Source organism: Parambassis ranga, chromosome 5, assembly GCF_900634625.1.
Source record: "Parambassis ranga chromosome 5, fParRan2.1, whole genome shotgun sequence".
NCBI classification, from domain to species: domain Eukaryota; kingdom Metazoa; phylum Chordata; class Actinopteri; family Ambassidae; genus Parambassis; species Parambassis ranga.
Window position 1 is genome coordinate 76,252 of NC_041026.1, and position 25,344 is coordinate 101,595.

Genomic DNA, 25,344 nt, shown 5'->3' on the forward strand with positions numbered 1-25,344 from the left:
TTTTGACACTTCCGCATGGGCTTCCACTTTGAGCGCCGAAGGCTGCCGCTTGGTTCTGAGTCAGAGAGCTTTAGCGCCCCCTGCTGTGTGTCTGTGTGTAGTGGATATATCCACTGTTAGATGTCCTAACAGGGCCACCGTACAGAGGTCTGACATCAGGACACTTTGAATATTTCTTATATATTTTTATCTTTAGTTGTTTCATGTCCTTGTTGTGTTGTCAGGTCATTACTGTGCTGCTCCTGCAGGGGGCGCTCTTCATCCTTCAACATGTCACATGTGTATCCAGCCTGTCTCTGAGCAGTTTAGGGCTCGCTCTGTAAATAGGACACATTAATATATGTCTTTCTTCTCTGTAGAAGTCGTACAGTTGGGGTTCTGTGTGTAACAGAGGAAAGTGTGTGATCTCTGAGTGTTCACCCTCAGAGGAGAGAGAGCTCCATCAGTGTGAGCTGCAGCATTGATGATGTTCCTGCAGGAGCTGCTCATGACCAGCAGGGGGAGACGTCTGCTCAGGAACATCATGCTGAGGACAGAGTTCAAAGTCTAAAATAAGTCTAAACTTTGCATCTTTTCCACATTTCTGATCCAAATAATAAAAACTTGACATGTCAGCACTGTGAGGAGCTTTTATTGTGTTAGCACAGATACACTGAAGACAGCAGAGGGCGCTAAAGCTCTCTGACTCAGAACTGATGCTCCGTGGTGACAGCAGAGATGACGTCATCATGCTCATCATCCAATCCCTGCTCAGTGAGGGTGGGCGGGGCCGTCTCTATGGAGACGGGCAGGTCTTTTCCTGCAGTCAGAGCAGGTCAGAAAGAACATGGATCAAGAGATTGATTAGTTTATTGATTAATTGATTGACAGGTCAGTGATTGATCAGAGTGTTACCTCTGTGTCCATACAGAGACACCATGAGGACAGTGGAGACGAGGTACGGACAGAACACCACCAGGTGGAGGACCACTCTGAGCACCAGCTGGAGGGTGGGACAGTCACAGGGAGGGACTGCAGAGATGGGCGGAGCTGTGGTTGTTGTTGTTGTTGTTGTTGTTGTTGTTGTTGTTGTTGTTGTAGTTGTGGTTGAAGGTCTCTCTGAAATGATCAAACATCAGAGTGACTCTGTGAACGTTGAGACCTGCTGCAGAGACACAGACAGGTGGAGCTCCTCACCTGTGACAGAGATCCAGCTGGGTGGAGACTCTCCATGACCGCTGATGTCACAGCTGTAGAGACCTTCATCAGAGCTGGAAACATGGAGGATGGTCATGTGACCTGCAGGCAGTGCTGAGGAGGGAGCCATCTTTATAGAAAGCAGCTGGGAGGGTGGAGGCAGGGGGCCTTGTTGTACAGGTCAGAGTGACGGGGTCTCCCTCCATCACAGGGAGGACAGGACTCTGCAGGATCACTGCTCCACCTCCACACAGAGACACACTACAGCATTTCATGCAGACACACACAGCTTCATCAGCACTGAGTCCACAGGCTCATCTTACCAGAGACAGTCAGGTTGATGCTGCTGCTGGTCTGTCCCTGTCTGGACTCACACCAGTACACTCCACTGTCCCAGGGGAGGACGTAGTCCATCTCACAGGAAGAACCAGCTGGTCTTCCCCACCCTTGTCCACACTGAGACACCTGTCCTCTGGTGGTGTTTCTCCTCAGAGTCCATCCAGCAGAGCTGTCGTCCTCCTCACAGCTCAGAGACACAGAGTCTCCTTTAAACAGCTGAGAGCTGCTGGGACTCACCTTCAGACCAGCTGTGAGGACAGAGAGGACACAACAACAGTGTTGATGCAGTCAGACAGAACCAGAAACAGAAGACCTGCACTCACCTCCGTCTGTCCAACAGCACAGCAGAGAGGACACAGCTGGACAGAAATGAGACAGTGAGACACGTCTGTCAGCATGTACACACACACACACACAGACACACACACACACACAGCAGCTACCTTTGTGAGGACATTCATTGTGCATTCTCCAGCCTCTTACTGTAACCAGAACCTGATCATATTATATTATTAACCCTAATACCAGGTCTGAACCCTGAATCCACAATTTGAAAGAGTATAAAAAGTAAAGACTACGCATACACACACACACACACACAGACACACACACACACACACACACACACACACACACACACAGACACACACACAGCAGGTGTAGACTCACCCAGCAGCAGCTGCACAGATGTAGCTTCCATTCTGCAGTGTGTGTCCTCTGAGTGTGTGTCTTCACTCTGCTGCAGCTACCAGGAAACACTTTGATGAGAAAGATGAAGCCACAGACACACAAACACAAGCACACAATGACATGACAACAACACTCACATCCTCATTTTTATTTTTACATGATGGTGTTAGAGTGTCTCTCATCAACCGACCTGACACCTACGACCACAGAACAACAGCAGCAACACAAGAAGCACAGAGACACACAACACATGTACAGAGACACACAACACATGCACAGACACACAACACATGTACAGAGACACACAACACATGCACAGACACACAACACATGTACAGAGACACACAACACATGCACAGAGACACACAACACATGCACAGAGACACATAACACATGTACAGAGACACACAACACATGCACAGAGACACACAACACATGTACAGAGACACACAACACATGCACAGAGACACACAACACATGCACAGAGACACACAACAGATGTACAGAGACACACAACACATGCACAGAGACACACAACACATGTACAGAGACACACAACACATATACAGAGACACACAACACATGTACAGAGACACACAACACATGCAGAGAGACACACAACACATGTACAGAGACACACAACACATGCACAGAGACACACAACACATGCAGAGACACATAACACATGTACAGAGACACATAACACATGCACAGAGACACATAACACATGTACAGAGACACACAACACATGCACAGAGACACACAACACATGCACAGAGACACACAACACATGTACAGAGACACACAACACAGACACACAACACATGCAGAGAGACACACAACACATGCACAGAGACACACAACACATGCACAGAGACACACAACACATGTACAGAGACACACAACACATGTACAGAGACACACAACACGCACAGAGACACACAACACATGCACAGAGACACACAACACATGTACAGACACACATGCACAGAGACACACAACACATGCACAGACTCACAAGACATGTACAGACACAACACATGCACAGACTCACAACACATGCACAGACTCACAAGACATGTACAGACACAACACATGTACAGACACAACACATGCACAGAGACACACAACACATGCACAGACTCACAAGACATGTACAGACACAACACATGCACAGACTCACAACACATGCACAGACTCACAAGACATGTACAGACACAACACATGTACAGACACAACACATGCACAGACTCACAACACATGCACAGACTCACAAGACATGTACAGACACAACACATGTACAGACACAACACATGCACAGAGACACACAACACATGTACAGACACACATGCACAGAGACACACAACACATGCACAGACACACAACACATGCACAGACTCACAACACATGCACAGACTCACAAGACATGTACAGACACAACACATGTACAGACACAACACATGCACAGAGACACACAACACATGTACAGACACACATGTACAGAGACACACAACACATGCACAGACTCACAACACATGCACAGACTCACAAGACATGTACAGAGACACATAACACATGTACAGAGACACACAACACATGCACAGAGACACACAACAGATGTACAGAGACACACAACACATGTACAGAGACACACAACACATGCACAGAGACACACAACACATGTACAGAGACACACAACACATGCACAGAAACACATAACACATGTACAGAGACACACAACACATGCACAGAGACACACAACACATGTACAGAGACACACAACACATGCACAGAGACACATAACACATGTACAGAGACACACAACACATGCACAGAGACACACAACACATGTACAGAGACACACAACACATGCACAGAGACACACAACACATGCACAGAGACACACAACACATGTACAGAGACACACAACACATGCAGAGAGACACACAACACATGCACAGAGACACACAACACATGCACAGAGACACACAACACATGTACAGAGACACACAACACATGCACAGAGACACACAACACATGTACAGACACACATGCACAGAGACACACAACACATGCACAGACTCACAAGACATGTACAGACACAACACATGCACAGACTCACAACACATGCACAGACTCACAAGACATGTACAGACACAACACATGTACAGACACAACACATGCACAGAGACACACAACACATGTACAGACACACATGCACAGAGACACACAACACATGCACAGACTCACAACACATGCACAGACTCACAAGACATGTACAGACACAATACATGTACAGACACAACACATGCACAGAGACACACAACACATGTACAGACACACATGTACAGAGACACACAACACATGCACAGAGACACACAACACATGCACAGACTCACAAGACATGTACAGACACAACACATGCACAGACTCACAACACATGTAGAGACTCATGTACTGCTGGTTTGCTTGCTTCTTGTATTTTACGTGTGCTCACTTAGCAAACGATAGGCCCATGCTTTTGTATTATTCATGCTGTTGCATGTCCTTTCCACTAGATGGCAATGAAAGCTCAGGAATGGAGACCATTGTTGGTGTGAGGTGTGTGAGGGGAGGAATTATCGTAGCAGCCTAGCATAGCTAGCTGATGTAGGCTATTTAGCTTCTAGCTATGGCTGGCACTACACATCAAAGTGCTCAATTGCTGCTATGCTAACTGACCTGAAGGATGTGGCGGTCATTGGCTGCTGTGGCAGGATCACTGGATGTTGCTGGATGTTTTAATGTAATTTACAGCGAACATGGTGTCAGGGTTGTAATCATTTTTATTTATTTTATTACTTCAGTCCCCCTGCTCTCCTCACCACACACACCCACTGCTTGAGACCTGCAGACAGCTCAGCAGCAGCCAATAGGATTCCTGTGTGTGGTGCACTCTGTCTCAGAGACAGTGGGTGGAGCTACAGGACGCTCTGGTTGGTCTGCTGCTGAAATATCAACAAGTTCTTCAGTTCAGAGAAGCTGCAGTCCAACCGATTCATCAGGCGGAGGAAAAGGAGCGCTGCTCTTCTTCTGGGCTTTTTATAGTTCACCAAACAGCAGCAGCAACAAACACACCAATGATGCCTCCAACCAGTCCAACGGGTCCCTGACTGCTGATTTCCTCATCTCCTCCTTCCTTGTCTCCTTCCTCCTTGTCTCCTCCTCCCTTGTGTCCTCATCCCTTGTCTCCTCTTTCCTCATCTCCTCCTCCCTCGTCTCCTCCTCCCTGGTTTCCTCTTTCCTCATCTCCTCCTTCCTTGTCTCCTCCTCCCTGGTTTCCTCTTTCCTCATCTCCTCCTTCCTTGTCTACTCCTCCCTTGTCTCTTCCTCCCTCATCTCCTCCTCCCTGGTTTCCTCTTTCCTCATCTCCTCCTTCCTTGTCTACTCCTCCCTCATCTCCTCCTCCCTGGTTTTCTCTTTCCTCGTCTCCTCCTTCCTTGTCTCCTCCTCCCTTGTCTCTTCCTCCCTCATCTCCTCCTCCCTGGTTTCCTCTTTCGTCATCTCCTCCTCCCTCGTCTCCTCCTCCCTGGTTTCCTCTTTCGTCATCTCCTCCTCCCTCGTCTCCTCCTCCCTGGTTTCCTCTTTCGTCATCTCCTCCTCCCTCCTCTCCTCCTCCCTTGTCTCCTCCTCTGTGACCTGCAGAGCAGAAAGAGCTGTGATCAGTCTGAAGAACATCACACTGCTGTCAGACATCATCTGCTGCTCACCAGGCCTGTTCTGACCAAACAAACTGTGGTCAGAGCAGGAACTCAGAGCATCAAACAGCAGCTGAAGTTAAAGCATTCTGACATGTAACTTTGAGTATATGCTGTACTTCACTTAGATCAGCTGCTTCATCAGGAGGAGGAGGAGGGCTGCTCCTCATCCAGCGTCTTTTAAAGATCAACAGACCAACAACAGCAACCAGAGCGACAAGAATGAGGACTCCAACAATCAGTCCAACAATCAGGCCAACATGTCCTTCTCTGTGACCTGCAGAGCAGAAAGAGCTGTGATCAGTCTGAAGAACATCACACTGCTGTCAGACATCATCTGCTGCACACACACACAGACACACACACACACACACACACACACACACACACACACACACACACACACACACACACACACACACACACACACACACACACACACACAGACACAGACACACACCTTGAACTACAGACAGACTGACAGTCTTGATGGGTTCATCCTTTAAAAGAACGCCTCTCTTCCTGCGGGTTGTTCCTTCCTGTCTGACTTCACACTCATATGTCCCGCTGTCATAAGTCATCACATTCTTCAGGATCAGAGACACGTCTCCATCCTCCTTCCATCCCTCCTTCAGCTCCACCCGACCATTAAAAGATGGATGCTGCTGTGTTGGGTCAGGCTGATCATCTCTGTACAGCAGGACGTATCCTTCTGTCTCCAGGTCAGCTCTGCTCCACTCTACAGCTATGATGTTGTTGCTGTTATTAACTCCACAGGACAGAGTGACAGTCTGTCCAGGTTCAGCTGTGACCTGTTCATCTGAATGAGAGCAGAGAGGTTAAAGAGTTAAACTGCCTCACATCCACAGCAGACAGTCAGAGTGGACACTGATCACATGATCTCAGACCTTGGTCTACAAAGCACTGAATGGTCTTATTGGATCCCTATGAAGCATCCAGACCCCTGAGATCATCAGGGACAGGCCTGCTGTGTGGACCCAGGGTCAGGACCAGACAGAGGGAAGCAGGATTCAGTTACTCTGCCCCTCAGCTGTGGAGCAGCCTTCCTGAATAACAGCCAGGCCCACTTTTACTGCAGCTTTCCTGTGAATTCTTATGTATTAAACGTAGACTGCTGTCTGAACTGCTCTCTCACATTTCATCTGTTATGATGTAATGTCCCTGTTGTTGCTACTTGAATGTCTTCATGTGTATTTTATGGTCCTCTGTAGAGCCCTCTGAGTTGCATGTATGAATGCTGCTGTTTGCTCGTTAACACTGTCTGTTGTTAAACTGCCAGCTGTACACAGTGTATGAGACGCAGCACTTCACTCAAGGAGACCAGCTTGAGCTCAGCACTCCATGACCCCCACCTAGTCTGCGTCATGTCATGGTTTCTGATTGTTTTACCTTCATGCTGTAAATGTAAAGGCCTCCTGAGAAACTCTGGCCCTCCCTGAAGAGGTTTGGACGCCCCTGCTCTACATGGACAGTGCAACACGTGTGTTTATTTACACCCTGATGGACAAGGACACCAAGGTCCACAGACCAGGTGGAGAGGACTTTATACATTACTACATTACTCCTTTCTAACTATCATCACTTCAAAAACAATTCAAATTCTGTATCTGCTGTTTTATCTTATCTTATCTTATCAAAAACACAATTTCCCCATTGGGGGACCAATAAAGGTTTCTTGTCCTCAGCAGATGCCTCCGCTCTGACCCTGGTGTGTTTAAAGTGGGCTGTGATGGTCTGAACTCACAGAGGTCCAAACAGGACGTGATGGATCCCTGAGACAGGACCAAAGACACCCAGACTGTCCACAGGAAGTCATCAAAATCAAACACACACATTAACCTGAACAAGAGGACCACATGGCCGCTAACACCCTGTGACAGCAAAGCAGGGTCATGTGATCATGGCTACAACTTATTACACTTAAAGTGAGGCCGCTCCATTTGAATCTGTGTGGACAGAGCCTAAAGTGTTAAACAGGAGTCTGTCTGTGTACACATCAAAGACATGAAGAGTTCATTAAAGTGACTCACCTGCAGCCTCACAACAGTCCAGCAGGGCCACAAACAGCAGCAACCAGCACCGAGACATTTAACCCCTGAAGCTCTGACCCGTTAAATCAAAGAACCATCAGAGCTCTGAGTCTGAGGGTCACAGCAGACCTTCACAGACCGTCTGGACAGACCCCGCCCTGGAAGTTTAAGAAAAAGTTGTTGACGTCTCAGTTTCCACCCGGACAACATTCATGACCGTACCAAACGGACCCGGAAGTGCGTCATGCTGGTAAACAGCGGCAGCATGGCGGCTGTTACAGTGATGGATGGAAACACCGCGGAGGGTTTGAGAACAGCGTCCAAAGAAGTCCCAGAGACTCGCCACTGCGTCCCGGGAGATCTTATCCGTGCTGGACAGGGTCGTAGCCGGGTACGAGGAGGAGGCTTCGGGCCTCAGGCAGGAGATACACGGCCAGAGGAGCTGCCCTGACCCCGCCTGGCTTTGGGAGAGGTCAGACACAGAGGACGGAGACGACAATGAAGGAGGAGGTCAGTTTTGGACAATTAACCGGGCCGGTGGTGCTGTGGGGGTGGAGCTGGACTCCCTGACAGCAGGGTCAGACAGAAGGCCGCAGGTTTCCTTTTACAAAGACTCAGTGCCCGCTTTGGATCATCCCAGCAGCACTCATCTGCTCCAGCCATGCCCCAGACCCCACGTCCATCTGGCTCCTGCACCACTCCACTCACTGTACAGGAGCACGAGGTCAGACGTGTACAGTGACCCCAAGAAGGCTCCCGGCCCAGAGGAGTACCCACCAGCTCGCCCCCAGCTTTACCAGGACCTTCCACCTCTCACTGGCCCAGGCAGTCATCCCACCCTGCCTGAAATCCTCCACAGTAGTCCCGGTGCCAAAGAAGTCTCCCATCACCAGGATGCTCTTTGTGGATTACAGTTCTGCCTTTAACACAATAATCCCAGACAGACTGTGCTCTAAACCGAACACTCGGCCTCCCTCCCCCCACATGTGCCTGGATAAAGGACTTTCTCACAGCACCGATCCAGCCCCCCTTTACATCAACGCAGAGTGTGTGGAGAGGGTCCACAACATCAGGTTTCTTGGCGTCCTCATCTCAGCGGACATCTCCTGGTCAGAGAACATCCCCTCAATCATCCAGAAGGCTCAGCAGAGTCCTCAGGAAGCTCGACCTAAACCTGCCCTGCTGCTGACCTCCCTCATCCACTGAGAGCCTGCTGACATGCTGCATACTGTGTACAGACCATATTAATATTCTCAGGACTGTGAACTGACTCCTGTTTATATTGTAAATCTTTTTCTTAATGTCTTTCATACGTCTCTTTCTATACATTGCTTTATGCACTGAAACTAGATCAGGCTTGAATCTCATTGCACTGTGTACAGTGACAATAAAAGGCATTCTATTCTAGTCTAGTCTGTGGCCTGTAGGGGGCGCTCAAACACTCTGACAGTTCCTCCTCTGTCTGACCATGTGACAGTGTTTAAAGCAGAGACACAGGAAGTGTGCCACCTACAGCCACTTCCTGCCACACACAGCAGGACGGACAGAGTGTCTGAAGATAATAATCCATGGTTCTCCCAGAGGCTGCTTCAGGGACTGCAGACAGATCCTGCTGTTCATGCTGCTCTGCTTCTTCTTCCTCTTCCTCTTCCTGCTTCACTGCACACAGAAGCTGTAGTGACTGTGGTCATCAGACAGGAAGCCCTCAGACTGACAGTCAGGAAGGAGGAGGCTCCACCTGATGTGACGGAGAACATATCAAACTCATCACACAGCAGGATGGAGGAAACATGGCCGCTGTGGCTGCTCTGTGAGTACACTGCACATTTTACAGGCCTCCTCTGTGCTGTTTGATGTGAAGCCTCAAACTAACCTGACTGTCATGTCTCTGCAGTGCTGAGCTCCCTGCTGTGCTGCAGCTCCAACCAAGCAGCAGACTACACCTCAGACTACACCTCAGACCACACCTCAAGATACGGTCAGTGAACGTCTCACAGCTCAGTCTGTTCAGTCCTTGTTAGGGAGCCTTGATATATGAAGGCTGAATAGAGACTTAGTGAATGTGTTGTTGGTGTTTGAATTCTAATGGATCAGCAGGTCTGAAGGTGAGTCCCAGCAGCTCTCAGCTGTTTAAAGGAGACTCTGTGTCTCTGAGCTGTGAGGAGGACGACAGCTCTGCTGGATGGACTCTGAGGAGAAAGACCACCAGAGGACAGGTGTCTCAGTGTGAAGACTGGGGACAACCAGCTGGTTCTTCCTGTGAGATGGGCTACGTCCTCCCCTGGGACAGTGGAGTGTACTGGTGTGAGTCCAGACAGGGACAGACCAGCAGCAGCATCAACCTGACTGTCTCTGGTAAGATGAGCCTGTGGACTCAGTGCTGATGAAGCTGTGTGTGTCTGCATGAAATGCTGTAGTGTGTCTCTGTGTGGAGGTGGAGCAGTGATCCTGCAGAGTCCTGTCCTCCCTGTGATGGAGGGAGACCCCGTCACTCTGACCTGTACAACAAGGACCCCTGCCTCCACCCTCCCAGCTGCTTTCTATAAAGATGGCTCCCTCCTCAGCACTCAGCCTGCAGGTCACATGACCATCCTCCATGTTTCCAGCTCTGATGAAGGCCTCTACAGCTGTGACATCAGCGGTCATGGAGAGTCTCCACCCAGCTGGATCTCTGTCACAGGTGAGGAGCTCCACCTGTCTGTGTCTCTGCAGCAGGTCTCAACGTTCACAGAGTCACTCTGATGTTTGATCATTTCAGGGAGACCTTCAACCACAACTACAACAACAACAACAACAACAACAACCACTCCCTCAGCTCCGCCCCCTGTCTCCCTCCAGCTGGTGTTCAGAGTGGTCCTCCACCTGGTGGTGTTCTGTCCGTACCTCGTCTCCACTGTCCTCATGGTGTCTCTGTATGGACACAGAGGTAACACTCTGATCAATCACTGACCTGTCAATCAATCAATCAATAAACTAATCAATCTCTTGATTCATGTTCTTTCTGACCTGCTCTGACTGCAGGAAAAGACCTGCCCGTCTCCATGGAGACAGCCCCGCCCACCCTCACTGAGCAGGGATTGGATGATGAGTATGATGACGTCATCTCAGCTGTCACCACGGAGCATCAGTTCTGAGTCAGAGAGCTTTAGCGCCCCCTGCTGTGTGTCTGTGTGTAGTGGATATATCCACTGTGAGATGTCCTAACAGGGCCACCGTACAGAGGTCTGACATCAGGACACTTTGAATATTTCTTATATATTTTTATCTTTAGTTGTTTCATGTCCTTGTTGTGTTGTCAGGTCATTACTGTGCTGCTCCTGCAGGGGGCGCTCTTCATCCTTCAACATGTCACATGTGTATCCAGCCTGTCTCTGAGCAGTGTAGGGCTCGCTCTGTAAATAGGACACATTAATATATGTGTCAACAAACCAACCTGTTTATGGCAGCGGCCATTACCACCAGCAGTGTTGTCATAGCAACAGGTCAGTGGTCACCATGAGGTCATGCTGTCATGTGTGTGTGAGTGAATGGTGATGACTGTCTGCATTCATTGTATCTGTGCTCACACAATAAAAGCTCCTCACAGTGCTGACATGTCACGTTTTTATTATTTGGATCAGAAATGTGGAAAAGATGCAAAGTTCACAGGATACAGCTGCTCTGAGGATGAAGATGATGAAGATGATGATGAAGATGATGATGGTGATGATGATGATGATGGTGATGATGGTGATGGTGGTGATGGTGGTGATGATGATGATGGTGATGATGATGATGATGAAGATGATGTTGATGAAGGTGATGATGATGATGATGATGAAGATGATGATGGTGGTGATGGCGCTGTCAGTGGTGATGATGTCACAGGGCACGCTGTGTGCTGAATAAACTGGAACATGTTGTGTTCATGCTGATGCTGCCGTTGCCATGGAGACAGGAGGTCACCTCCTGTCTGATGAGGGGAGAAAGATGTTTGTGTGTTTCAGTGTTTCACTTTGTTTTGAGCTCAGACTGAGTTTCAGTGTGCTCTCATTGGTCAGCTCCATCCTGTCTGCAGTCAGAGTGTGTGCAGCATCACTCAGGGATTCAGACAGAGACTCTCTTGAGTGTTGGTCATGTGACTGCTGCTCACAGTGACTCCATCATGGCTTCCTGCTGAGTGTGTGTTTGAGCTCAGACTGAAGTCTCTGAGTGTTTGTTCTGTTTGTAGTGTGCGGTTGTGGTTTGTGTGTGTTTGTGTATCTGCACTGAAGACAGGTGTGTGTCGGTGAGCCACAACCAGACAAGAAGCAGACACAGAACCACAGAGGAGGAGTCAGAGTTTATTGATCCCACTGAGAGCCACCGATCATCAGATTATAACACACACACACACACACACACACACACACACACACACACACACACACACACACACACACACACACACACACACACACACACACAGTGCTGCAGCTGGACTCAGAGTCTGGACTGATGGATCACTTCACTGCAGAGTAGAGGACGTCTGGCTCAGGTGGACGCCCTGAACACACAGAGGGGGGAGGGGGGGGTGAGAAAAAGTAGCATTTATTTTGACTGACAAAATAACCACTAGAGGTCACTGTTCTAATATCTTGAACCCATGTGACCTTCCACTGGTTCTTCAGAGGACTCTGTGTGGACTCTCCTCTCAGTTCCTCTTTTATTCACACGGTTCATTTATTTTTAAAGCAGACTGTGAAGCTGTCACATGAAGCTGCTGCTTTTATTCTGACACATCTTTATCTCTGTTCTGAGACGAGCTGCTGCTCTTTGTTCTCAGCTCTCTATTTTAAACTGTCTTCATGTTTCCATGGCAACAGTCCTCAGGTCTGATCAGTGTCTGTGTTCACACTGTGATCTAAAGCTGAGGAAGGGTCAGTCACAGACCATCAGTTACCAGTGGTCATGTAGCGCCCCCTGTGGCCGTATGCATGTAGTGCATACTCAAGTTGGCTTGGAGAGGGATTATTTATTTATTTATTTAATTGTTTTGGGCAAGCCAAGTGTAAACAGTTAGCTCTGATGTAGCCACACTACATAGACTTGTTGTTGTTTATCAATCATTAACTGTTCAGAGTTGATGGAAAGCTAACAGTGAGCTAGCTGACTAGCTAACAGCACATGGAGGTCAGAGTCTGAGCGTCTTAAAGGGACAGTTCACAGATCAGTGTCAGCTGTACCTCTGCTCCTCTGCTGATTGATGACGACTCGTCCATAAGAGACGTCTCCTGTCCTCACTGCTGAGTACACTGCAGCTGGATCACACTCTGCACACACACACAGAGTATAAATACTAATGAGGTCAGTGTTAACATGTCCGTTTTTCTCTGTAACAGGAAGAGATGCCCACAGAGCTTCACCTCTGTCAACACATGGTTTTTTCCACCCTTTGTCACCATGAACACACAGAGACGACAACTGAATGGAAACATCAGCAGGAAGTTGAGCTGTGGTTTCTCGCCCGGTTTAAAGATACAAAATGATCAGGTGTGAACGGTCAGTTCGAGCTGCAGAAACCACACACATGCCTCCACGACATGCAGAGGTACAACGTCTGTTTGTGGGTTAGTTCAACAACAACAGTAGAGACTGAACTAATGAACACAAAATGAGATTATAACGCAATGAGATTATAACACAATGAGATTACAACACAATGAGATTATAATAAACTGTGGGATTAAAGAGGATTAGAATCAGAAATCTAACTGTAAAATTAAAAAACAAGTAGCAGAATCATGATGAAATCATGACAACTCAAAAGGCAGAGACCTGATTGGCTGTCTGTGCATGTTGACTTCCTGGTTAGAGAGAGGAGCAGCTTACCTCTGGTCTTTGACTTGTCTCTCTGCTGTTTGATGACGACTTGTCCATAAGTGACGTCTCCTGTCCTCACTGCTGAGTACACTGCAGCTGGATCACACTCTGATGATAAAAGAGCATAAATACTAATGAGTCAGGTCAGTGTTCCTCTGAAACAGGAAGAGATGGCCACAGAGCTGCACTTTGTCACCATGAACACACACAGACTATCATTCAGTGGAAGCAGCAGCAGGAAGCTGTGGTTCCACACAGTCTGAAAACATCAAACAATTCTCATCAGTATGAACGGTCAGTTAGAAAACACGTCTGTTTTCATTTCATGTCTGGGCTAAAGGAGGAATTTACAAACTAATGGATTTGTATTTGAATAATAACTATGCTTCCTTTGAGCAACTTGTGAATAGATTCAGTATCCCTAGGTCCCACTTTTTTAGATATTTACAGTTACGAAGTTTTGTGGCTTCTCACTGCCCTTGCTTACCCTCCCGCCCCCCTGAATCCTTGCTAGACAGTATACTTAAATTTAAGTCCACCACAAAGCAGGTTATAGGTAAAGTTTACAAACTCCTCAGCTCACATGATTCAGAACCTCTAGTGCAACTTAAAACTAAGTGGGAAGAAGATTTAAAGGAAAGAATCTCAGATGCAACCTGGCAGAAAATTGATCAGTTTGACTCAGGCGTTTTCTTTTACCTGAGTGTTTCTATTTTTGTGATGCTTTCATTTTAATGTTAATTTTATTTACTGTAAACCAGCTTCCCATATGGCTGACCTTGAACAAAAAAAAAGACACAAACTGTACATTGAAAACCAACAAATGTCTGTAACAACCCAAAAGACAGTGCAGAGATCTGATTGGCTGTCTGTGCATGCTGACTTCCTGGTTGCTGCTGCAGCTTCAGACATGTTGCTGTCTGGTGTCCATGCAGCAGCAGGTGAACTGAGGTCTTTCCATCAGAACAGAGCTGTTAGCTGTTAGCACGCTAACCGCAGCAACACAACACAGAGAGCAGCACACTGACTGTCGTCATGGCAGCTGTGCGTCCATGTTTGTTCATGTAAACTCTGAGCTGCAGGGCTGATGCTGTTACCTCGGCTCCGTCTGATTGGCTGCTGCTGTAATATCTGCAGGTCGCTGTACGTGATGTCATCACTTCCTGCTTCTTGAGCTGAGATGAAGCAAAGAGAAGAAGAACTCACTGAGAACATGACGGACATTTGAGACAGGACACAGAGAGACGTCCAGACGTTTGTGTCTCACCTGCAGGTTTACTACAAACACCACGTCTCACCAGGACCAGGACCAGGACCAGGAGAAGAAGAAGACCACCAGCAAGAGACAGCCACAGGAGGAGAGGGGCGAAAGGTGTTGTTGTTGTTGTTGTTGTTGTTGTTGTTGTTGTGGTCGGGGGTCTCCCTGAAATGATCAAACATCAGAGTGACTCTGTGAACGTTGAGACCTGCTGCAGAGACACAGACAGGTGGAGCTCCTCACCTGTGACAGAGATCCAGCTGGGTGGAGACTCTCCATGACCGCTGATGTTGCAGCTGTAGAGGCCTTCATCAGAGCTGGAAACATGGAGGATGGTCATGTGACCTGCAGGCTGAGTGCTGAGGAGGGAGCCATCTTTATAGAAAGCAGCTGGGAGGGTGGAGGCAGGGGGCCTTGTTGTACAGGTCAGAGTGACGGGGTCTCCCTCCATCACAGGGAGGACAGGACTCTGCAGGATCACTGCTCCACCTCCACACAGAGACACACTACAGCATTTCATGCAGACACACACAGCTTCATCAGCACTGAGTCCACAGGCTCATCTTACCAGAGACAGTCAGGTTGATGCTGCTGCTGGTCTGTCCCTGTCTGGACTCACACCAGTACACTCCACTGTCCCCGGGGTCCACGTAGTCCATCTCACAGGAAGAACCAGCTGGTTCTCCCCAGTCTTCACATGGAGTCCTGGATTCTTCAGTGGTGTTTCTCCTCAGAGTCCATCCAGCAGAGCTGTCGTCCTCCTCACAGCTCAGAGACACAGAGACTCCTTCAAACAGCTGAGAGCTGCTGGGACTCACCTTCAGACCTGTGGATCCATCACAGTGTTGAAATAACAACAACTGAAAAGATGAGACACATTCAGTGACTGTTTTTCTGACATATCAAACATTGGTTTCTTTAAAACTCAGAAGCAAAACCTCCAAAATGTGAAACTTAAATCTGCTTCTTCAACCTTTTCAGGGTCTGAATTAAAGAACCTTTTTCAGTCTAGTAAAAAAGACTGAACTCATATAAATTGTGAGACGTTCACTGACCTTGGTTTGTTGGTTGGTTTGTTGTGCAGCACAGCAGTGAGGTCAGGACTGAAGAGAGATGACAAGTTAGTTTGATGTAAATACAAAAAAATCACAAAAGATTGAGAGCTGATGAAGAATGAAGAAGTGTTGACCAAAGTAGATGAACAGAGGGACTAAAGCGCTGCCTTTTTTTGTCCAGGTGTTCCTGCAGACTCATTCATTCATTCCTTGCCTCTTTGTAAACCTGCCATGTAAGTAAACTTTATTTATACCTTCCTTTATTTAGCACCTTCCACAGATAGAATTGAGTTGAATTTTAATTTAGAAGTGCAGTTAAAACCAAAATAACATATTAAAATGAAAAAAAAACAACACAATAAAACCCAGTCAACTACAAGCTCGTCTAAATAAAAGTGTTTTCAGCTGCTGTTTAAAAGAACAGACAGAGTCAGCCACATGCATAGAGAGGAGCAGGGCGTTCCAGAGTCTGGGGGCCACTGCCTGAAGGGATCGGCCTCCCTGGGTTTTTGGAACCTTATGGAGGATCGAAGAGCACGTCCAGAGTAACACACCAGCATGTCTGTGATGTACTGAGGGGCCCATTTAAAGCTTAATGTTAGGGTTAACATTTTAAAATCAATCCTGAATTTAATGTGGAGCCAGTGTCAGAAAAATAAAATCGGGGTAATGTGTGGCCGTCTGTTGGATCCTGTTAAAGCCTTGCAGCAGCATTCTGAGCCAGCTGCAGGTGTTTGAGTCCAGAACTGTTAAAACAAGTAAAAAGTGAATTGCAGTAATTTAAATGAGATGAAATGAAAGCATGGATAATCATCTCCAGATCAGCACTTGACAGCATCGGCCCTAGTTTTGAGATATAAGTTGAAAGAGGCAGGTCTTACCAGTTGTTTTGTGTGGCCATCAAGGGCCAAAGATTTGTCCAACATAACTCCTAGATTCCTCAGACTTGACTGAACCGACCAGAGAACCAAGGTGGGGACTGATGGCTGGAATTTTCTCATCTGGGGCCAGCACAAGAGTCTCTGTTTTGCCGTCGTTTAGTTGTAGGCAGTTTGCTGCTAGCCAGTTTTTATACAAGAGACAGTTTTTCAGTTCTTGTAGATAAATCTAACTCTGAACAAGAACAATGCAGGTGGATATCATCAGCATAAAAGTGAAAAAGCACATTATTGAAAGCACTTATGATCCGACCAAGGGGGCTAATATACATTAAAAATAAAAGTGGCTGCATACAGAAAGGCTACTAACAGTCCATCCTCTTGTTGTATTTTACATGCATCTCCTGTCTTTGATGTAAATCATCTCTAACACCCCCTCAACATCCTCTCCACAGCAATGATCTGACTTCATCTGTTCACAGGGTTCAGTCTGAGCTCAGCTGGCCTGGTTCCACACTGACCCTCAGAGCAGCACACACAGACACACACAGACACACACAGGTTGTGTACTTACAGAGCAGACGCAGCACAGCTGCTTCCTCCATCGTCCCTCTCTGTGATGTGTCATCATCAGCTGGTTGTCTGATGGTGGCACACAGTGAGGCCCGCCCTCTTCCTCTGGGTGGTCTGTAGAAGTCGTACCGTCCCTCTTCATGGAGTGAGGAGCACATGTGTCTGTCATGTTGATGGACAGAAAGACTTTGACTCTTTTAATCGGCTCACTCTGACTGCACTGAATGAATGAGGAAGTCAAAGGGTTACCATGGTAACTGACACACAGCTGCAGGTGTGTGTGGAGCAGCAACAGGTGTGTGTTCCCCCTCAGAGCAGAGAGAGCTCCATCAGTGTGAGGATGTTCCTGCAGGAGCTGCGGATGACCAGCAGGGGGAGACGTCTGCTCAGGAACATGAAGCTGAGGACGGAGACGTCTGCTCTGGACTTGAAACTTGCAATTCAAAAATTGTGTGTGCAACAAAATTACATAATATTAATATTAATAATAATAGTAATAAATGCAATAGAATATACAGAGTTATGGCAGCAATTGCACAGATGAATGACAGTGGAAGTGGGCTGTAAAGCTGCCGTCAGTCAGCCCTGCAGTAGGCAGGTGTGTGATGTTGGACAAACAGCTGATCAGATGTAGAGAGCGTCACATCCACACAACCTATTTAAAGCAACAATGATGATTCAGGAAGGAAAACGAAGGATGTCACGTGATTTATAAGAAACGCTGCAGCCGGCGCATGCGCATTACCGTCTTTTTCTTAGCACTGTTAGAACATTGTTCTCTTCCAGCAGCTTCTCAGGGACAAATGACATTTTACTCTAGACAGATCCAACACAAACACTGTCACTGTTGTTAAACTGAGGCGCCACAAGAACCCCGTAAGTTTGGCCCGTCACCTGTCACCGGGCAGACTTCAGTCGAGCAGGTTTTCAGCGCAAACGCCCACGAATCATAAACTCCACCCTGTTTGAACTGCGCAGACGAGGACTGAACCTTCCTCAGACAAACTTCCTCAGACTGAACAGTTCGTCAAACACAGAACCAGCAGCTCCTGCTCTCCAGGTGAGGAACCATTTAATCATTTATTCTTCACCTGTGAGCTCTGTACATCACTTTAAACATGTTCCAGCTTCATTCTGTGTATTTTCTGTTTCATATAAACAACATAAAAGAAAGAAGAAGAAGAGGAACACAAAATGTCCGCTTCACCTTCTGCGTCACTCTTTGTGCTGCTTCTCGGTCTGCTGGGCTGTTCTCAGGCTGAGGGTGAGTCTGAGGTTTTATTTCAGTGATTTGATGAGACAGAAAACATGTTTCTGGAGAAAAGTCAGCCTAAGAAATAGTCAATAGGACGAAAAGACTAGAACAGGGCAGGGCAGGAAGAGTCCTTAAATGCAGTGTGGTGATCAGAGGAGCAGAGGGAGGAGGCGGAACAGCCAGCCGATCTCACTGAGCTCTAAACCCCCGCCCTGCAGCAGCAGAACAGTCCCTGCAGCTGGACACTCACTAACAAGCATACTAATAATAAATGATGACACAATGCTTAATACACAGGAAAAGAGCTGCTGCAGGTAACAACTGCACTGTGGTCAGACACTCCCAGTGACAATAGAATAGATAGAGTAGATATTTGATGATGAAGTGATTGGACAGCATGTGACTCTGTATTTAATGAAGGACTACAGTTACCCTGTGGACAGATGACCAGGGGCGGAGTTCATTTCAATAGCCATTGCCTATGTATACAATGCAATACATATATTTTATGTGTTTAATTTAGTTAGTTAGCTTAATGCATGCATGCTAGTTTTAGTTAGATTATGAATTAGGCCTGATGATATATGTACCTTACCATTTGCCTCTTCTGTCACAAATAAGTGCGTGGAAATGTTCTTACTCCGCACAAAGGATTCATGAAACCTGCACACCGGCCAGTTTTGTTCACATCACCTTGCTTACGTGTGTGAATCAGAAAGTATTCTGCAACAACCGAGGCTGTGAATGTACTGTAGTCCCTGGAGAAGCACACTGTGGCCCGGGTGGAAAAAAACAACAAAAGGGAGGCCAAGAGGCAGAACGGACTGAAGCTGGAGGGATACTACAACAACTCGGACTCCCGGAGCATGTGGCAGGGCCTACGTCACATCACAGACTTCCAGCAGAGGAGCAGTACGGTCACAGACACAGAACACGACCAGATGAGCTGAATGAGTTCTACGCTCGCTTCGACACCTCAACAAACAGCACAGAGGGATTCTACCAGCAGAGGCAGCACAGAGCTCTTCACTCACTGTGACTTCAACGGAGGAGCGCGGGGCTCTGAAGAGGACAAACAGAGAGACGCACAGCCTTGAGGGAATTAATTAACAGAAAATTCAAACTGCAGTGGCCCCGCCCCCTGCACAGCATATAAATACAAGCAGCAGCTTCCGCTCTCTCGCAACGAACATCTTCAAAATGGTGAGCGTCAAAGAATCCTTTGTTCTTATTACCAACAAAACATGACTGTGCTGTTTTGAGAAGCAACGTCTCCATATAAAAATTAAAAAGGTTCAAAATGGAAGCATGAAGCTCTTCATTTACACCTATGGAAGTGTTTTAGGCGTCATTAAATCATTAAAGGGTGACTAAGTTTAGCAAACCAGAAAGATGTCCCTCCTGCTCGGTGGCCTGTGAGGCCTGCATGTAGTGACGCTGTTTGATGGTAGAACAGAGAACAGATCACTCACTGTGACTTCAACTGAGGTGCGCGGGGCTCTGAGGAGGACAAACCCCGGAAAGCAGCCGGCCCTGACAACATCCCCGGCCGTGCTTTGAGGGCCTGCTCTTCAGAGCTGGCTGAGGTTTTCACAGACATTTTCAATTTGTCCCTCTCTCAGTCATCTGTGCCCACATGCTTCAAGACCACCACCATAGTGCCCCTCCCCAAGAAAAACAAAATAACCTGTTTGAATGACTATCGCCCCATTGCCCTCACTTCCATTGTAATGAAGTGTTTTGAGAGGATAGTCATGTCCCACAACAAAGACACCATCCCAGACACCTTAGACCCCCTGCAGTTTGCATACCGCCAGAACCGTTCCACTGACGATGCCGTTAATGCAGCCATCCACACAGCTCTGTCACACCTCGAACACAAAGACACCTATGTTAGAATGCTGTTCATAGATTACAGCTCAGCATTTAACACTGTCATTCCCAGCACACTGGCTGAAAAGCTCCTCACTCTTGGACTGACATCCCCCCTCTGTCTTCCTCACAGACAGACCCCAGACTGTCAGAGTTGGTGCCAGAATATCAGCCACAAAGACTGTGAGCATAGGAACCCCCCAAGGCTGCGTGCTCAGTCCACTGCTGTACACCCTCTTCACCTACGACTGCGTCCCCTCCCAGAGTAACACGTCCATCATCAAGTTCGCTGACGACACAACAGTCATCGGGCTGATCACTGGAGGAGATGAGGCAGCCTACAGGCAAGAGGTGGCTCAGCTGGTGTCCTGGTGCAGGAAGATAATCTCTCCTTAAAGGCTGAGAAGACTAAGGAGATGATTGTTGACCCAAGGAAGAGGAGAGACCAGCACGCCCCACTCTTCATCAACCAGGCCCAGGTAGAGAGGGTGAAAACCTTCAAACTCCTCGGCACCCACATCAGTGAGGATCTCACTCAACATCCTACCTCTGACAATAATGCACCTCAAACACTGCTAACACTTTACCCTCTGTACATAGACCTGCACATTAGCATATTCTGCTTATTTTGTTTGGTTTATTCTTATGCCTAAAATAAGTCCACTGTCTTTTATCTTAGTTTAGTTGTGTACAGTCATGTGAAGGGGCTCAGTGTGAAGTGATCCACCACATTGGACCATGTTTCCCCACTCTGCAGCCTTCTGAATGATATGATTACTAACATCAGGGGCTCAAATTGCTGGCTGTGGTCATAAATGACAAAATGCTCACCTTTACGATCAGCTAGGTATAAATATCAAGTGAAGCCTTCTCCTCCTGCAGACGGCACTTCATGGCTCCTTCCTGCTGCTCTCTGAATATACAGGGAAGGAGTGAAACGCTGCTGATTACAGCTCAACCACTGGACGTTTACAAGTTACACATCTCTATCAATTCAAGACATGAATTATGTCAGACATTTGTCTAAGAAGTCGCCAGGAGGAGGTTCCCCCCACCACCACAGCACATCAGCACACATGTTACCTTGGTGCCTCAGAAAACAACAACTGTTGTGTTTTTACTTCTAGATGTCACAGTTGCTGCACGTCTTGGAGCAGACGTCATTCTGCCATGTCACGCTGAGAGGAGCATCAACACTGCAACATGGCGCTTAAAAGAAGATCCTAACAGATTTGTCCTGTATCGAAATGGAGCCTCTGATCATAAGAAAAAGCTGCTTCCATCTTTTAAGGGTCGGGTGGGTCTGAAGGAGGGATGGAAGGAGGATGGAGACGCATCTCTGACTCTGAAGAATGTGACGACTGAGGACAGCAGGACATATGAGTGCCGAGTCAAATGGAACGGGATGGATGATTCTTATGGAGCTCCGCTCATCAGCACAGTCACTCTGACAGGTGTGTTACTGATTAAAATACTTTAAAACATTCTTTAACTTTATGTAGATCAATATGGAGATTAAAGCTTATACACACAGCTGTAGGTCTGTTGTGATGATGTTATGTTGGAAGCTCAATGAGTCAGTTTAACCCTTTAACCTCTGCTCTGTTCTCATTCAGTCCTGCCAAACCACAGGGAGTGTGCACAGGGAAACCGCAGCAGAAGAGCTGCTGACTGTGCAGGTGTGTGTCTGTGTGTGTGTGTGTCTGTGTGTGTGTGTGTCTGTGTGTGTGTGTGTCTGTGTGTGTGTCTGTGTCTGACAGCAGTGTGATGTTCTTCAGACTGATCACAGCTCTTTCTGCTCTGCAGGTCACAGTGGAGGAGACGAGGAAGGAGGAGACAAGGAAGGCAGCAGAGGAGGACATGTTGGACTGGTTGTTGGAGTCACTCTTCTTGTGATTGTTGTTGCTGTTGTTGGTTTTATGATCTATAGAAGACGCCAGATGAGGAGCAGCCCTCCTCCTCCTGATGAAGCAGTTAATGATCAGCTGGTCTGAGTTGAAGCACTTGGTGACATTTCCAGCAGCAGACCAACCAGAGCGTCTGTAGATCAGTGTTACTTTAACCTTTTTGACCCACGGCAGATATTGTACAAACAAACCCCATGGAACAGCTGCTCTCTGTGTCGCTCACAGTGGACGCTACCTCAACTCAGTGCAGTCAGGGCTGCCGGACCAACTCAATGACTGTCACTATACGTTACTGGCACACACGAACCAAGACAAATTATTTACTGTAAACAAATAATAATTAATGGACCAATTAAGTGACATTGGATAACTTCGGCAGCACGGTGAGCTCTCACAGCACACAGGTTAAACACTGCTGTAGCCTTCACCTGTCATGTGACCCCTCCTTGAACTGCCACCTTACCGTGGTGGAGGGTCTGAGAGCTCAGAGGATGCTGGGAGCTGAACTGTCTGCAGCTCTGAGCTGCTGGTAGGGTCTCCCATGGCAGACTGGTCCCAGCTGATGAGCCAGACTAAGAGCAGTTCATTGATCAGTGATGTGCTCTTCTTTTAAAGTGTCAATCAATCAATCAATCAATCAATCAATCGGGCTTTATCTATAATTAATCATCACTGACAGAATCTTTATATGAAAGAAAAATCATTTTAACCCTCACAGTGCCTCTAGCTGAGTTTAAAGTGTGTCCACTGTGTGAGTCTGTGTTGGTCTGTGTGGGTCTGTGTTGGTCTGTGTGGGTCTGTGTTGGTCTGTGTGGGTCTGTGTGGGTCTGTGTTGGTCTGTGTGGGTCTGTGTTGGTCTGTGTGGGTCTGTGTTGGTCTGTGTGGGTCTGTGTGGGTCTGTGTTGGTCTGTGTGAGTCTGTGTTGGTCTGTGTTGGTCTGTGTTGGTCTGCTGTGTGCACAGAGCTGCTCAGACAGAGGCTGCATCATAACATGTGTCACATGCAGACCTGGTGTCTCTCTTGATGGTTCAGGTGCAGCAGGATCTCTGAGCAGCTCTGTGTCAGGACCTCCACCCTGTCACCAAGTGATAAAGAGCTGCTCGTCTTCACTCTGTGACTCAGCTCAAAGCTTCTTCAAGCTTATGAAATGCACTTTATCTTTATATTTGGATAATGTTCTGAATAAGACTATAGCCTGTTATTAATGTTGGTAATATTCAGTGATGAGTTCTGCATGAATCAGTTGGAGGAATGTTTCACTCCTGTTACTCTGATGGATCTAAATGTTTATTGAACTGTAGCTACATTAATGAGCTCTGATGCTCACATGATGATGTCATACTAAACTGTTAGCTAAGAATCAGAATCAGAATCGAGTTTATTGCCATGTAAGTGAAAAACACATTACTAGGAATTTGCCTTAGTGTCTAGTGCAGGGGTGGGCAATTATTTTTTTGCGAGGGCCACATAGACTTCCATTAGAAAAGCAAAGGGCCACATTTCTTTCATAAATAATAATATGAATTGAATTGGAGATCACTGGCACAGTATCTTTATAAATATGCTCTTGTTTCATCACTGTAAGCAGTGTGTGGTGGCATCTCGGTGTCACATCGGTCGGCGAGTTGGTCATTGGGGTTTATAAAGGTCAAATATACACCTGTATGCTTATCTGTGATAGTTTTAAAGCTACAAGAATTTTGAATCAAGTTGTTAGTCAAATCTTAATTCCCTCAGTTAGTTCTGGGTGATAAGATGAATAAATACATGCTTACTTGAACCCTGCCTGGACCTTCCCCCATCTCAGCTCCATACAGTACAGACCAGTAGAATGAGTTTGCTCAGACAGACCTGTCCTTTCTCCTGTTTCCTGGATGACTCACCAAATTGAAATTAAAGTTCTTACCTTAATTTGAGCCTAGTTTAGTTCTAATCTAAGGAATGGATTACAAAAACATCTGAAGCTGAAGGTTTTTATTTCACTATATGAAGTCAACACTGACCTCATATATCAGCCTGTTCTTGTTTTGTAAAATGACATTTTCTGGTAAAATAAAGGTTCAAATAAATAATGTGATATAACCACATAAATACATTAACAGCATAAATACTATAATCAGATATATGGAACTACTAAAGGCAACTAACTGATTAATAAAACAGCTTTTGATGTTATTATTCATTTGTGACTGTTGTCATATGACGTAGTTTATCTCAACGGTAACCGCGTTTCACCTTAAATCTCCTAATGTTTGCTGCGTTACCAGCTCTGTCTGTGCTGAGTTAGGGTGCGATGTTCCATTATCAAGAACGTTGGTCGTCTTCTCTGTGAACATATCCGCGCTCATGTGTGTACGTGTGTGTGAACGCGGACGGGAGGAGAGAGAGAGTTGCGCGGAGTTGAATGAATGGAAAGATAGATATATTATAAAGTCGCATTGGCGGAAAAAAGGCTCAGAATCAGTGTGTGGCGGAGGGAGTTGATGATGTGAACTGGTCTGTGTGTTTACTGCTCTCTCCTCTGTCCTCTGTGTGTGTCCAGGTCCACTCTGAGTGTTGCTGGTTGTATGTTGAAACACACTCCGCACAGAGCAGCAGATGATGTGAAGATATTTTTACAGAAGAAAACCATTAGAGTTAAAACTAATTTTAAAAACGAACAAATCCCAAAGCTCTGAAAGTTGGACAAGATTTGTGCTTTTTAAGAGCAGA

The 25,344-nt window shown here is 46.9% G+C and overlaps 3 protein-coding genes across 8 annotated transcripts; 2 read left to right on the plus strand and 1 right to left on the minus strand.

Annotated features, from left to right (window-relative positions):
- Positions 1 to 662: 662 nt before the first annotated feature.
- Positions 663 to 17,953, minus strand: LOC114436568 (high affinity immunoglobulin gamma Fc receptor IB-like). 3 transcript variants are annotated; one of them, XM_028406884.1, is made up of 10 exons: positions 17,848 to 17,953; positions 17,600 to 17,760; positions 16,148 to 16,195; positions 15,661 to 15,918; positions 15,336 to 15,581; positions 15,102 to 15,257; positions 14,932 to 15,009; positions 13,844 to 13,942; positions 13,198 to 13,284; positions 12,392 to 12,518 (listed from the first exon to the last, which is right to left on the minus strand). In XM_028406884.1, exons 2-10 carry the CDS (start codon positions 17,754 to 17,756, stop codon positions 12,475 to 12,477), a joined length of 1,173 nt encoding a protein of 390 aa, XP_028262685.1. In that variant the 5' UTR covers positions 17,757 to 17,760; positions 17,848 to 17,953; the 3' UTR covers positions 12,392 to 12,474. The 3 variants fall into 3 exon arrangements, with proteins under 3 accessions (XP_028262687.1, XP_028262686.1, XP_028262685.1); XM_028406886.1 differs by lacking the exons at positions 12,392 to 12,518; positions 13,198 to 13,284; positions 13,844 to 13,942; positions 14,932 to 15,009; positions 15,102 to 15,257 and adding exons at positions 663 to 799; positions 895 to 1,038; positions 14,783 to 14,790 and having other exon boundaries at positions 15,335 to 15,581; XM_028406885.1 differs by lacking the exons at positions 12,392 to 12,518; positions 13,198 to 13,284; positions 13,844 to 13,942; positions 14,932 to 15,009; positions 15,102 to 15,257 and adding exons at positions 663 to 799; positions 895 to 1,098.
- LOC114436579 (Fc receptor-like B) lies at positions 8,222 to 11,581 on the plus strand. Of its 3 annotated transcripts, none has more exons than XM_028406904.1 (6): positions 8,222 to 9,803; positions 9,888 to 9,971; positions 10,088 to 10,348; positions 10,428 to 10,673; positions 10,752 to 10,919; positions 11,015 to 11,581. In XM_028406904.1, the coding sequence occupies exons 1-6, from the start codon at positions 9,773 to 9,775 to the stop codon at positions 11,125 to 11,127; spliced, it is 903 nt and encodes a 300-aa protein (XP_028262705.1). In that variant the 5' UTR covers positions 8,222 to 9,772; the 3' UTR covers positions 11,128 to 11,581. The 3 variants fall into 3 exon arrangements, with proteins under 3 accessions (XP_028262705.1, XP_028262707.1, XP_028262706.1); XM_028406906.1 differs by having other exon boundaries at positions 10,088 to 10,295; positions 10,411 to 10,673; XM_028406905.1 differs by having other exon boundaries at positions 10,091 to 10,348.
- A 408-nt stretch (positions 17,954 to 18,361) lies between the features above and the next one.
- LOC114436583 (uncharacterized) lies at positions 18,362 to 23,998 on the plus strand. 2 transcript variants are annotated; one of them, XR_003670695.1, is made up of 7 exons: positions 18,362 to 18,658; positions 18,769 to 18,862; positions 19,475 to 20,056; positions 20,859 to 21,204; positions 21,853 to 22,179; positions 22,342 to 22,404; positions 22,532 to 22,668. XR_003670695.1 is itself a non-coding variant. In XM_028406909.1 (5 exons), the coding sequence occupies exons 2-5, from the start codon at positions 18,793 to 18,795 to the stop codon at positions 22,717 to 22,719; spliced, it is 648 nt and encodes a 215-aa protein (XP_028262710.1). In that variant the 5' UTR covers positions 18,402 to 18,658; positions 18,769 to 18,792; the 3' UTR covers positions 22,720 to 23,998. The 2 variants fall into 2 exon arrangements, 1 of the variants encoding a protein (XP_028262710.1); XM_028406909.1 differs by lacking the exons at positions 19,475 to 20,056; positions 20,859 to 21,204 and having other exon boundaries at positions 18,402 to 18,658; positions 22,532 to 23,998.
- The last annotated feature ends 1,346 nt before the right edge of the window (positions 23,999 to 25,344 follow it).